The sequence below is a fragment of the Anser cygnoides genome, chromosome 4 (assembly GCF_040182565.1).
Source record: "Anser cygnoides isolate HZ-2024a breed goose chromosome 4, Taihu_goose_T2T_genome, whole genome shotgun sequence".
Lineage (NCBI taxonomy): Eukaryota > Metazoa > Chordata > Aves > Anseriformes > Anatidae > Anser > Anser cygnoides.
The window spans coordinates 2,827,574-2,841,453 of NC_089876.1; the positions used below are offsets into that span (position 1 = coordinate 2,827,574).

Genomic DNA, 13,880 nt, shown 5'->3' on the forward strand with positions numbered 1-13,880 from the left:
TTTATGCAGAAAGCATAAAATAGGTCTGCATAAAACGGACCATAAAATGGTCAGGTTGCAGGCCACCCCACCGTGACAGTGGGTTTAGTCCCTCTGGTTCCAAATCAGAGAGGGTTTGGATGCTCCCTGGGGTCTCTGGAGGCAAGAGCCGCCTGTACTGATGCTCCTTGAAGGCATCAAGTGATTAATTTCATCCATCTGGGCAGGCTCTGTGTGCTCGGAGGGAGAAATGTCAACACCTGCGATGCCTGCCTTGGGATGCCAATCCCACAGACTTTGAGAGCTCCAGGACCTGGAAGTTAATGAGATTTCTCAACATTTGCATATTAATAACTGTGCCTATCACCTTGTCATTAGAGTTAATAGGAATTAATGTGAACAATTAATAGTTAAAATAGCCGCTCGTAGAAGATGAAGACGTCTGGGCAAAGATTTGGGCACTGCCTTCGTGTGGCACGGAGAAGCTGAACCCAGACTTGCTTCTCCAAACCCTTGCCTTGCTCTCCAAGCAGGGCGTTGGACCCTGGCTACCTGGCATCTTCAGCTTTATTTTCTGCTGGGTTCATCCATCGCCCTCTAGCAGCAGCCCAGCTCCCCCAGCCCTCTGCTCCCTGCCCAGCCAAAGCTGCAGTTAGCAGCTAAAGGTGCCCTGCCCACTTCCTCCCCTAATTGCCATTAAATGCAATTAGTGCTTCCCAGAGTGCCCCAGAAGCAAGTGTCTTAGCAAGGTCACCACGGCCTGCAGTTAGAGAAATGTTGCGCTAAGGCTTTCAGCGAGGAGAAAGTTTAATTATTACTATTATTATTTTTAATCCTTCCTTCACACAACGATTGGCTTTTTCCCTCCTGTTTTCCCCCAAATCAGCTGTCAGTCCCCATGCAGGGAAGATGCCCCCAGATGCTCGCTGCGTGTCCTTTTCCAGGGCTTTTGCCGCTTACCGAATTGTCAGAGCAGCTCATTCCCCCTGGGAAAGGGGTAAAATCCCTTCTTTTGGAGTTCCCCCGAGCTGCACGGATGTTGGGATAAAATGTAGGCTGTATCCTACAAAAATGGGACTGGGAGGGGAAAGAGGGATGTTAATCCTGCTCCCTGAAGCTGTTGCAGGCTCCCTACCGTAGGCAGCATATAGGGGCGTGAGCCAGAGCAGAGGGGCCACGATGTTCATCTGCTTTAAAAGCGCTTCCAGGGAAGCCGGAAAAACCCCTCCCAGCTGGATGGGCTTATTTTGGGGTGAATTCGTGTATTTTTCGAGACAGCAAAACCTTTCCGTCCCACGGCAGGGAGCTCTGCAGCCCTGCCTTTCTCTCTGGAAACGCAGGGCGAGTTTTTCCACCAGGTGTCAGGATGGGGACGGCAGGTTGTCTGGGCGTCAGGCACATCCCGTCCTATCCCCTACCCAAACAGCAAGAGGGAAATCCACCCCTAGCGCAAAACTCATCCCCAGCTCGGAGAGCGAGGAAGAGGAAGGCGCAGCTTCAGCGCAGCCTGCCCCGGAGGCAGCTGCTTCAGGCGATGCTCGTCGTGTTCCCCAGGTGCTCAGCACACGGAAACACGTCCCAGGTGTGCAAGCAGCTCGTGTGCTCCTCTCCTGAGGGGTGCAGGATGGGACCCGCGCTGTCATCCCCCCCCCCAGAGGAGACTCCTTTCCCCTGCTTTTGCCCCCTGGTTTAAAAACCGGAGCGATCCCGGCACCAAAGCACCCGCGAAGCATTTAGCAAGGGGAGCTGGTGGAGTAATCTGCCTGCTCCTGCCTGGTTTGGTTTGCCTCTCCGCTTCCATTTCACCGGGGTAAGGAGAAGGCTCATCCCCCAGCCAAGCGAACGCAGGACCTCCTACCAGCAGGGTGGGGGAAAAAAAGGCAGGGAGCGGGGAAAGAACCCCCCTCCTGCAAAATAATCCCCTTGGCAATCCTGGAAGAAAAAAAAAAAAAAAGCAGGGAAGGCTGCTCCCGGTCCTGCACGCCCCCAGAGCCTGATCTCACTCGCACAGGCTTCTCCTCGCCGCAGGATCGCATCCAGGGGCAGCTGCCCAAATTCCAGCCCCCCCCTCCGGGTCCCCAGGCTCCTGCAGGGTGCAAGGACCCGGCTTTTGCTCTCTGCCCCCCCCCCCATCCCTCCCTGGTCCTTGCTCTCCCCTGGGGCTCGGGCAGAGCCTGGAGCATCGGGGTCCCTGCCTGGGAGGGGCGGTGGGAGGGACCGGGGAGGGAAGGAGGATGCTCCGGGGGTGGCTCTTCGCTTTCTCTCCTGCCCGGAGCTCGCAGGGGCTCGCTTGGAGGATGTCTCACCCCCTCGGCACAGGTAACGGGATCCCCATCGCCCTGGGAGGGGAGAACGTGAAGGGGAGGAGGGGGCTGCGATATGGTTCGGGTTTATTAAAGCTCCCTTCGAGGGGAAAAGGGGCTCTGAAGAAGCAAGATGCGGGTTGTGCGTGATGCTCGGATCCCTGCACTGGGTGAGCCCTGCACCGGGCGAGCCCTACCCCAAAGTTTCCCCACCGATGGCTGGGAAATACTCACAGGGGTGAGTAAAGGAGTGGGAGTGTGGCTGTGCTCGTGGGGGCTCTCGTATGCTCGGGGGGATGCCCAGGGCTCTGGGAAGCCCTGACCTGCGTGGTACCCGGGGCAGTGATGCTACGCGTGCCCTGTGTACGGCATCGTGTGCGGCTGTGACACCCCCCGTGCATGGGTTTGCAGCCTTGGGGCTGAAGTTTGTGTGCTGACACCCGCAGGAGATGTGTGGGCACGGGTTTTGCAGCTGTGGCTGTGCTGTCACCCCCCTCTCCTGTGTTCACACGGGGGAACACGCCTGTAGGTGCAGGGCGTTTGCCGGGATTTACGCCTTAAAGAGGAGCAGCAGCATGGCTCGGCAGCAAGGCGAGGCAACACGAGCAAGCACAATTATCTGCTGGTGTCTGTCCTTCTGGAAAAGCAGGCAATTAGGCAGCCATTGCAGACGGAGCGGGCAGCCTGTGCTGCTTGAATAGTGGGGGCGAGCTCTCCCCGAGCATCCTCCCGCAAACCGCGCGCCTTCACGCAGACTTGGGAAGCGGCTCCTTGCCGAGCACGTGAGACCCAGCCGCAGCTCTGGGGGAAAAGAGAGAGGGCTGGGGAGGGGAGGGAGAGGGGGGGGTGTTTTATTTTCGTTGCCTGATTGCGATAAAATGTTCTGGTTTGTCGCTGGAGGTGTCACTGCTGGGAGAACGCCGCTGCCCGCCGCGGTGAGCTCAGAGCATGCTGCTGAGGGCTGGCCCCAGGAGGTTTCTGGAGCAGCACCTTCTCTTCGTGGGGAACGCAGAGCAGCAGCACCCGGCTCGGAAAGCTCTCCCGAATCCCTTCATGCCTGAGGAACCCTCCTCAGCCGAGCCAGAGCTGCCCTCCTCCAACCTCACCAACGCCACGGACTGCGGCGAGGAGATCCTGCTCTATGGGGACACCGAGAAGATCGTCATCGGAGCCGTGCTCTCCATCATCATCCTCACCACCATCGCGGGCAACGGGCTGGTCATCATCTCCGTCTGCATCGTCAAGAAGCTCCGGCAGCCCTCCAACTACCTGGTGGTGTCCCTGGCGGCCGCCGACCTGTCGGTGGCCTTCGCTGTCATGCCTTTCGTGACCATCACGGACCTGCTGGGGGGAGAGTGGCTCTTCGGGAAGGTGTTTTGCAACGTCTTTATCGCCATGGACGTGATGTGCTGCACCGCCTCCATCATGACCTTGTGCATCATCAGTGTGGACAGGTAAGGGGGGAGGCGGATGCCATGCAGGCTTTACTATTTGGTTGGGGGCCACCAGGATTTTGTTCGTTCACCAGAATCATGTTCGTCTTGGGTCGGTGCTGCTGCATGTGTTTTCTGGGTGTGCAAGGTGGGTGAGGGCTTTCGGTATGGATTAGGTGCCCTTTGGAGGAGCTGAGCTTAAGGTGCTTTCTTGGGTAACTTCTCTAAGTCCTTGCTTAGTCCTCCCCCTCTGTGCAGCTGCTTCGTGTTCTTCCCTGGCTGGTGGAACAGAGCCTAGGGGATAGACTTTGCCCATCCGCAGCTCCACGGAAGGAGGTTGGGCCATAAAAGCATTCAACAAAACAAAAAAAAAAAGTGCATATGCTGTGAAAATCCAGGTATGGAGCATCAGGAGCCCAGTCCGATGCTCTGCTGCTCCCCGGGCTCGTGCCTTGGCCAAGGGTGCCGGCAGCTCCCCCAGCCCACCCCAAACCCAGAAACCCCTGGTACCCCAAATCCAGAAACCCCTGGTGTAGCTCAATGTGTGCATTTGTGGGGTGTTGCTGGCTTCAGCTCCCACACCTGGAGCGGAGAGGGAAAGGCCGAGCCCGTCTGGCAAACTGGCGAGACTCGGGCAAGCCAGCACCCCCGTGGGGCTAATTATAGCAGCTGCGTCATTAGGGACATTGTGCTGACGAGCCGGTGGGACGGATCCAGATCTGACGCGCACGCTGGCTTTCTTGGGGGGGGGGGGGGGGGGTTGGTTTGGTTTATGCTGGCACCGCAAGCCGGGCTGGTTGGTGATAAGAGCCTGCGTGCCTCCAGCCATGAGCTGGTGTTTGTAGCCACCCGTGCCCGTGTCCTGGCCACAGTGGCCATGCCACCACCCTGGTAGCTTGCCATTCCAGTGTGGCACTGGCTGACAAAGCAGAAAGGCCAGAGAAAACCGGGCTGCTGCAGCAGCGAGCAGCATCTCACGCTCCCAAGCCCTCTCCCCTGCCAGCCTCTGCTCCCACAGCAGGTTTTTCTGACCAGGCGCTGCTGGTCGGAGAGCAAAATCCCCGGCCGACCGCACGGAGAGGTCCTGCTCTGCTGCTGAACTTGCTGTGCTTCCGTAAACAGCCTGTTCCTAAAAAGCAGGTGTAGCCAGAGCTGTCAGGAGAAAAGTCTGCCTTGGTGAGAGGGAAGGGAGCAAATGCAGCAACGGGATATGTGAACGTCTCCTCTGGATGAGTGAGGAGCAAAGCAGCAGCTATGTATGAATCAGATTGGCTTTGCTTTCCAAATTTTCTTTTCCCAATATTTCCCTTCCCTTCCCTTCCCTTCCCTTCCCTTCCCTTCCCTTCCCTTCCCTTCCCTTCCCTTCCCTTCCCTTCCCTTCCCTTCCCTTCCCTTCCCTTCCCTTCCCTTCCCTTCCCTTCCCTTCCCTTCCCTTCCCTTCCCTTCCCTTCCCTTCCCTTCCCTTCCCTTCCCTTCCCTTCCCTTCCCTTCCCTTCCCTTCCCTTCCCTTCCCTTCCCTTCCCTTCCCTTCCCTTCCCTTCCCTTCCTTCTTCCCCATCCCCTTCCTCATCTTCATTCCCCATCCCTCTTTTGGAGACCCCCGCCCCAAACACACCACCCAGGACAGACCCTTTAGGACAACCATTACAACCCATTCGTGCAGACCGCGGCACAAACTCCTTCCACAGGAAAATGATGGAGGTGCTTGTGGGCACCCGACTTTTTGAAGGCACATCCCTTCCCAGCACATCCAGACGAGCTTTGGAGGGTTCCAAGGAGCCCCGAAGAAGGTCAGCATCCTACAGCATCCCAAAAATGCTTCCAGCACCCCTGCACCCATCTCTGATCCCTGCTGCAGCATCGCCGGTGCTGGCTGTGCAAGACCCGCTGTCCTTTTTGGGTGAGGAAAAGGGAGCTGCAGCAAAGGAACCAGCACAGGTTTTGGTGTTTTTTAGACAAATCTTGACCCTTCTGGGATTCAGACCTCAACAGGGTGATGGAGGAAGGTGCTGGGAGGGCAGGAGGCTGCTGCAGAGCCCGGCTCTCCTAGCACGGGCTCGCTCCTTGTGTGCATCCATGCAGGGACTGTTCCATGATGCGAGGCATTTGCTCGCAGACCTTCATCCCCCCCCAAAAAAAATGTTGAAGTTGAGCAGTGTGAGAGGAGTTTTCAGAGATGCAGGGGACAAGAGAAAAAGAGTAAAAGGCTGTAATTTCAGCCAAGGGAGGGCCAGTGGGGCAGCAGAACGGGGTGGATGTCCCCATGGCTGCACCCACCTCAGGCTTGGACAGCTGGATGGGCTCAGTCCATCCCATGCTCAAGGAGGGAAGGGGAATATTTGGGATGTCCTCTGATGCCCTTGAGGAACTAGCAGGTGGCTGGGGCATTATCCCGCTGCTTTCTGCCCCAAGGGTCCCCAGGAACAGGCTGCGAGCTGCAGGGATTGCCCTGAGCACCCCAAAAGTCATCATTGCTCCTCGTCAACCCACCAGCCTCACTCCCCCAGGCAGTCGATGGAGGTGGGTGGAGGGATCCAGGACCATGCCTGTATGGTCACCTCCTGGCCTTGGGATGGGCAGGATCTGGGGCTTAACCCCTGCCGGAAACATCTCCAAAATCAGACATTTCAGCTTCTGTGCTGAGACAAAGCAGAGCTAAAACAAAAGGGTTGCTGAGCTTCACAGAACCTGCAATTCTTGCTCCAAAAGAGATGAAAAGGCTGTTCAACGGGGGGCTTACTGAAATTTCCACCAGTTTCCAATTTCTCCTGCCCTGCAAGAAAGAAGAGGGACAGCACCGGTACTTCCTTCCCTCGGCATATCCTGGGATGCACAGAATCATCGAACCACAGATGGTTTGGGTTGGAAGGGACCTTAAAGATCATCTAATGACCTTAAAGATCATCTGATAGCATCAATGCTTCCTCTAGTCCTGTCCTGATGGCGATGTGGTCCGCACCGTCAGGCAGCTGCCTGCTCCTACCAGAGAGGAGGTCGTAATTTTTATCGATGGCCAAAGTGTCCTCACACTTTGGTTAGCTTAGGTATAAAAGATGCTCGGTTTGCCCAAGATGACAGGTACTATTAAAACGTAGGCTGCTACTATTGATTATTAATGCAGAGCGCTTTCTAAAAGCCTCTTGATTGAAGCTGGTAGAACGAGTCTTGTCTGAAGGGGAGTTTGATTGATTTTCTTTTAAATCAGAAAAAAATATATGCTGGAAACGTCTATCTTTCTCTTACATTTTTCTTATATAAAAGCCTGCCAAAGTTATAGATTCTTTATTGCCAAAAAAAAAAAAAAAAGGAAAAAAAAAAAAAAAAACGTTCGGATGTTCAGCTTTTGATGAAGCCCTGTAAAAATGCCAAGCCACTGATAAAAGTAGCCCCTCAAAGTGTTTAAAATTTTCTTGGTGGAGGAAAAAGTCTCTGCCCATTTCCCAGGCAGAGACTGGAGCTCTTCCTTCTCCTTGGTGAGTGTTTCCTACCCGAAATCAGATAGTAGGCTCCAAACTGATGTTGTCCCCGGTAGAAGGGATGCCTCCTGAAAGAGTCAGGGGATGAAACCTGCACTTTTCTGGTTTGCCTCTCCTTTGTCCTTCGTCTGAGTGTGTCCCAGGCCATGTGGGTCCCTGTGCTATAACTCCAGCTGGACGACTAGCTCCCGTGGGTGCTCCCACCACCCCTGGCTTTGGGCATGGGCACTTGACCCCCAGCTTCCCACCATCCTCCACCTGGAGGTCTCTTCTCCTTCAGCAGGATGAAGCCTGGAAGCAGGTACGGAGCTTAAACTTGACCAAAAAAAAAAGGCCAAATGGGGTGTAGCAAAAGAGTGGGGTTCAGGAAACCTCAGCTCTGGGTTCGTTTGGTCTCAGCTGACCTGCACGGGTGTGAGTTGGTCCTCTCCCAGCTCACCGGCTGCAGCACGGAGATGGGAGCACCTTGGAGAGGTTTTGCTTCCCTTTATTATTTAATCCCTGATGTAAGGATTCAGTGGTTGCCGTTCAGCTTGGAATAAATGTCCTGAATCTGTTGGTCCAGGGGGCTGGGGCAGGGCTCGGGCTGCACCAGTGGAGCAGGGATGTGGAACATCCCTTTTATTTTTTTATTATTTTTTTGATGGAACAGCAAAAATTGGTCACCATCAGCTCGGCGTGGCACGGTCCCGCAAAGTCGCACAAATCTCCAGCAAATCACTGTTCCAGGAACTGGCTTTTGTTACCTGATTACCGCTAAACTTGATTAACAACAACACACACACACAAATGAATCAGAGCGAGGGAATTTGATTTACATCCCAGTGCCTGCCCGTGCAAGCGCACCTCCCGCACTGCTGTGGATGCTGGTCTCTCATCACAGCCATAGTCAGAGACCCCAAAACGGCCCCGTGTCCTCCAGCAGTGACGGCACAGGGCACCCGTGGATGAATTGTGTCAGCTCTGTCTGCCTTTTAAATCTCGTCACTGTGCATTTTGCTGGGCTAGCCTGTAAATTCCTTGAAGTTTCAGCAAATCCCGAGTGGATCGGCTTCTAAAGAAACCTCGGTGATGGCATAACAAAGGACATCACAAAGCGCAGCAGATATTAGCGTGCAAAGTTCTTGGCCTGGATTTGTGATTTTTGGGTACTGAATTTGGAGATGCACCAGCGGGGCATGGGTCCCTCCCAGCTCAAAGGCCACCGAGCCTGCAGCAGGAGGGATTTGGGGCAGCATCTCTCCATCCCAATCCTTCAGCCCCATTCTCACCGAGCTCAGAACAGGCAAGAAGGACGAGGTGGTATTTTTTGGAAGTACAGCACTAAAACCATCCCCGTTGCCCATCGCCATCCCACCAGGTCTCATCCTTCCCAATGCAGACAGGTTTTCCAAGGGTTTATGGGGTTAAAAGTCTTTTCTTGAGAGATTGCATTGCCTTCACACCCAGAAACATCATCCTGCTGTCTGTGCCACCTCTGGGTGTTCAAACAACATCGGTGGGTGTGTAGAGTTGTGCTTGGTTTGTATTTTTTTTTGTTTGTTTGTTTGTTTTGTGACTTAGACCATCTGAAGAAAATACAGACAAAAATAGAAAAAGAATAATTCATCGAATGAAGTAAAATTCATTTTATTTGGGATTCAGGTGAGAATAGTTTGGGCTTTGAATTTATTTGGCACTGGGGAGGGAACAGAGACTTGGATAATTTTTTTAATTTCTGTCTTTTTCCACTCCTGGGGGAGGATTTGGAGAAGGAAAAAAAAATCAGGGAAGAAAAATCTGCTAACACCTACAGTGAGATGGTTTGAGCGTTGGAAAAAAAAAAAAAATAATGATACAGCAGGAGTACAATTCTCCGCAGAAATTTTCCTTTTGGGAGAAAAGTCCGTTCTTCCCCAGAAATGCTTTTAGCAAAAAAACTGTCCATACAGCTGCTGTTCTCACTTCCCCTCCGGCCTGACCCAGTTTATCCCAGGCAATTCAGAGGTGACTTGATCCTGCCTAAAAATGCCTACAAATTCCTGACAGCGGCCAGGGTTTGAGGCAAAGAGGCTGTAACCTAAAACCACGCAACAGCTGGAGGGTTTTTTTGCAGTCGTTGAGATGGAATAGGAGGTTTTCCAGTGGGAACACGGGCTGGCAGTGGCCAAATCCCTGCTGATTTATTAGTGTACAATTGCAACTTATCAACTAACAGTTGACACAATGCCTAAGTCATACAAATCCTCCCAAGCCTGGGGATGTTTCAAAAATCACATGCTGTAGTCTAACCAGGAGCTGATGTAGTAGCTGATGTTGTCTCCATCCCCCTTCAATCAGACTAACAAGATTAATAACTCCAGGCATCAAAATTTATGAATCCATGGGTCACCACAGGCTTTTGGCATCTCCCACTGGGACTTCCATCCATTTAACTCCCCAGGGACACCACCTCTTCAGGAGCAAACAGCCATCCATGGGAGCAGCCTGCTCCAGATGTTTGCAATAGGCACTTGATCCGGTCTTGGTTTCCAAAGATCATTTCCAGCAGATGTTGCAGGAACATTTGGGTTTGCCCTAATATTGCAGGCTGGATGGAGAGGGGGATGATGTGTTGTACTGAATGCGGTGTGCAAGCATTAGTCTGTGGACCACCCCTCTCCTTCCTGGGGGTTTCCCTGGGTGGGCAATAGGCTGGAGTGATCTACGTGCCATCACTGGAATTTGTTGTGAGTTCTCTGTACAAACTAGTTCTGGTAGAAAACTAAGCTTTTCTTAAGATTTTTTAATCCCAAGGAAGCCACGTGGAGCCCAGACTGACCTCAGCAATTCAATGGCATCTTGTGTCATGCACGGGTTGGCTGCAAGAAAGCAGGGGAAAAAAACTGAAATGGGATTTTAGGCTAGAGAGCTGAAGTGTGTGAAGTTGGGGAATTCCCTTCTTGTGAATTTCATGTGGGGAATTCACTTCTTTTTCCCTCTCCAAGGCTGAAATCCTCCTGTGATGGAGCATGGAAAGCTGATGAGGGATGAAAATCACCCAGCACCAACCAAATGCAGTCATATCTTGCAACCCTCCTAAGCTCTGCAACACTTCTCCTAAGCTTTGCAACTCTTCTTTTTCCAGGTACCTGGGGATCACCCGGCCGCTGACATACCCCGTGAGACAAAACGGGAAGCTGATGGCCAAGATGGTCTTCATCGTTTGGCTCCTGTCCGCCTCCATCACGCTTCCTCCTCTCTTCGGCTGGGCCAAGAACGTCACGGTGGAGAGGGTCTGTCTCATCAGCCAGGACTTCGGGTACACGGTCTACTCCACGGGGGTTGCCTTCTACATCCCCATGGCAGTCATGCTCGTCATGTACAGCCGGATCTACAAAGCCGCCAAGGTGAGCGCCGAGAAGCACCGCTTCATGAACTTCCCCAAGCACTATGAAGAGGAGGGTGTCTACTGCCTGGAGGCCTCCAGCCGGGGCCACCACAGCTCCAAGCGCACCAAGGCGGTGGAGGAATGCGCCACCCTCTCCAAACTGCTCCGGCAAGACCGAAAGAACATTTCCATCTTCAAACGGGAGCAAAAAGCGGCCAGGACCCTCGGTATCATCGTTGGGGCCTTCACGTTTTGCTGGCTCCCGTTCTTCCTGATGTCGACGGCTCGGCCTTTTATCTGCGGCATCCACTGCAGCTGCATGCCGCTGCGGTTGGAGAGGACTCTGCTCTGGCTGGGGTACACCAACTCCCTCATCAACCCCTTGATTTACGCTTTCTTTAACCGAGACTTGAGGACTACTTTCTGGAACCTCCTGAGGTGTAGGTACAGGAACATCAACAGGAGACTCTCCGCCGCCAGCATGCACGAGGCCCTGAAAGCCACAGAGAGGCACGAATGCATCCTGTAGAGCCGTGTCCTCTAGCTCAGTGCCTGACCGATGAACTCCTGCCCCTCCATTTCAGGTTCCTTGCTTTCCCCCCCCCCTCGGGGCTGGAAGAAACCACGCGTGCCGTTGCCCCCATCAGATGTCGCTGCTGAGAGCGGCACCCTTCCCTCACCCCAGGAGGAGACGCCGCTCTCCTTGCCCTGCGGGGGAACGAGCGGGCAGCCTTCCCTTCTCACCATGCCCAAGGTGGGAGCTGAGACCGGGAGGGATCCAAGGTCTACCACCAACTGTGGGCAAGTCACACCACCTCTCTGTGCCTCGGTTTTCCCATCTGTTAAAAAAATATAAAAAATAAAAAAATAAAGGAAAAGCAACTCCTCCCCTCCCCTAACCAACCAAAACAAAACAAAACAAACAAAACAACAAAAAAAAACCTTGATAAACTATGGCTCTCCACCTTCAAAAAGGGCTCTAAGGTCAGTGGAGAGCACAGGACGTACTGTGTAAAGATGATGCTGGCTGCACTTCTCTCATCAGCTACAACAGCAGCTACAGGCTCCATCATAGATCCAGGCACTCATGACATCCCAGCTTATAGGAACTCTTCCCACCGATGTAATTGCGTTCTGCACACTGAGCTCGTGTCCAGGTTTGCACGTCAGAGCCGTTATACCAATGACCCTCCTTCCCCTCACACTGTAGCACTGCGGCACTTGAAAGAGGCGCGCTCGCGGGATGCAACACAACTGAACACCAAGTTCCCTCTGTGGTTGGATAGGACAATCTGATGGCGTCCTCATCAGGGAGATGGCCAGTGAGCAAAGGATGGATGTGTTCATTGGGGTGTACTCTAATTCATTTTCAGACAAGTGATGTGTGTTCATAATTTGTGGTTAATTGACGCTATAAAAGCACGCTTTGGTTGACAACAGAAAAAAGTATATAATTTCTCTGACAGCTTTACAGTGCTTCAGTATGATGTCCAGCAAGCTTGAAAAAATACACTAAAAGTGATGTATCTTTTTTTAAAAAATACAGACTGGTTTCTTTATTTCTGTGTATTTTCTTTGGGCATTTGGGTTTATGTTCATGTGATGATAGGGCTTGTCTTCCTGCAGCCCCCTTTGCTTTTGACCTTGTTTTTCTTCAACAGGGTGTCCAGTTTAGACTGGTGATCCACAAGTTTCCAAATGAGCAGGGCAACTGGCTCAAGCTCACTGGGAATGTCCCAAGGGGCCAAGAGGTTGGGCACAGCAAGGTGTCCAGTTGGTCTCCTGCTTCACATTCAGAGCCTAGCCCCTTTGGCTCAGAGGCTGCTGTGCAACTCCACAGTCACGTAGTCCTGTCCAGAACCAGCATGAAACCCAGCCTCATTGAACTGCCTAGTTATATGCCAGTATTTAGGATGTGTCCTGCAATGTTCTGCCAAGGAGGGATGTCATTGCCCAGGAAAACCTGAGCGGTGTCCCTGTGATGACCTGTGGCCTTACATCCTGCAAAACAGAGATTCCCAGGGACACAACAAGGCAGGACAAGGCGTGCACATACCCTCACTGTCCTTCTTCCACATTACCCCCACATGAATGTGTGCTAAACCTCTTTCCCATGTCAGTGCCTGGCCACCTTGGTGCACTTTGCTACTCATCACCTTTCCCCAGCTTGACTGCAGTTTCTCCTGATGTCTCTGCTTCCAGGTCCCTACAACAGGTCCCCCCAATACCATGTCTCTAGGGCACACTTTGCCTGAGATGGCTCAGAACCAGCTTATCAAAGACAAACCCTCTCCTTCCAGAAAACACCGCGGGCAGCATCAGCTCTATCACAATATTTTAGCAGCAGCTGGTCACTGGATCTGGCCAGCCACAGGGACATGAATTTGCTTCAGGGTCTGGTTTCCTCCCTGGGCTCCCCACCTCCTTCCCTGCCACAGAGCTAGCAGTGCCCTTTTGACTGCTCCGTCTGGATTAAAACTAACCAGCTGCTAATTCAGAATGTCTCATCCGGATGTGAAGGTCCCAAGACAACCCACTTCACATTCGGCACACAGCAAGTCTGGTTGTTCTGCTGTTGTGTATATATATATATATATATGCATAAGGTCATAGTGACATGGTTTTACTCATTTTCCGCATTATGGGTTCTTAAACTGCCTTCAAAATTCATAATCTTATTTAATTCCACTGAATATCCTTGTTCTGGTGGCATGTCTAGCGCTACTTAAAAATAGACTGTAGAAGAGCCTTGAAAAAGTGTTTGATTCTTTTAAATGAAGTCATATGGATAGTAGAGGTTTTTTGTTTGATGGTTCTTCTGGAGGAAAAAGAGAAGAGGAAAGAATATGATTCTGGATGGTCCAAAGCAAAACTTCTTGTAAGTTAGGGATCAAGAAAAATGTTGTTTTTGTTTTTGTTTTTGTTTTAATCTAAAAATCAACGCTTATTCTGGAATTGAACGTTTTATTTTGGTCTACAGTTATCTGTCTGATCATACTATTATTATTATTATTATTATTGTTACTACTACTACTATTATTTCATTTTTAGCTATAGTTCCGCTTGAATGAATAGCTTTGTTCCCAGAAACTATTGGAAAAGCTTACATCCAAAACCATTTAAATGTGACAAGATAGATTCATCGAAACAAAACATTTTGCGCACAAATAATGAGGTGACTTGCTTGATCTTTCCAGCACTTACTGTCCCAAACTGTATTGACTTCAGCTTAAACTCTTGTCTTTTAACTCTCCAAGATGAGATTGTGCTTAGATTAAACAAAATAGCGTGCATCCAAAGACAGCAAGGCCTTCTCCATGCACGAGTGAGCACCAACCGT

General features: G+C 52.0%; 1 protein-coding gene across 1 annotated transcript; it reads left to right on the forward strand.

The window, feature by feature from the left end:
• Positions 1–1,957: 1,957 nt before the first annotated feature.
• Positions 1,958–12,433, forward strand: LOC106036719 (5-hydroxytryptamine receptor 7-like). Its single transcript, XM_013182261.3, has 3 exons — positions 1,958–2,298; positions 3,183–3,736; positions 10,298–12,433. Exons 2-3 carry the CDS (start codon positions 3,231–3,233, stop codon positions 11,067–11,069), a joined length of 1,278 nt encoding a protein of 425 aa, XP_013037715.1. The 5' UTR covers positions 1,958–2,298; positions 3,183–3,230; the 3' UTR covers positions 11,070–12,433.
• Positions 12,434–13,880: the final 1,447 nt, after the last annotated feature.

Bases quoted from the DNA above. Each gene is read 5' to 3' on its own strand.
- LOC106036719 (XM_013182261.3), top strand. From the start codon at position 3,231: ATGCTGCTGAGGGCTGGCCCCAGGAGGTTTCTGGAGCAGCACCTTCTC. The intron at 3,737-10,297 runs GTAAGGGGGGAG...TTCTTTTTCCAG, and splicing joins TGCATCATCAGTGTGGACAG to GTACCTGGGGATCACCCGGC.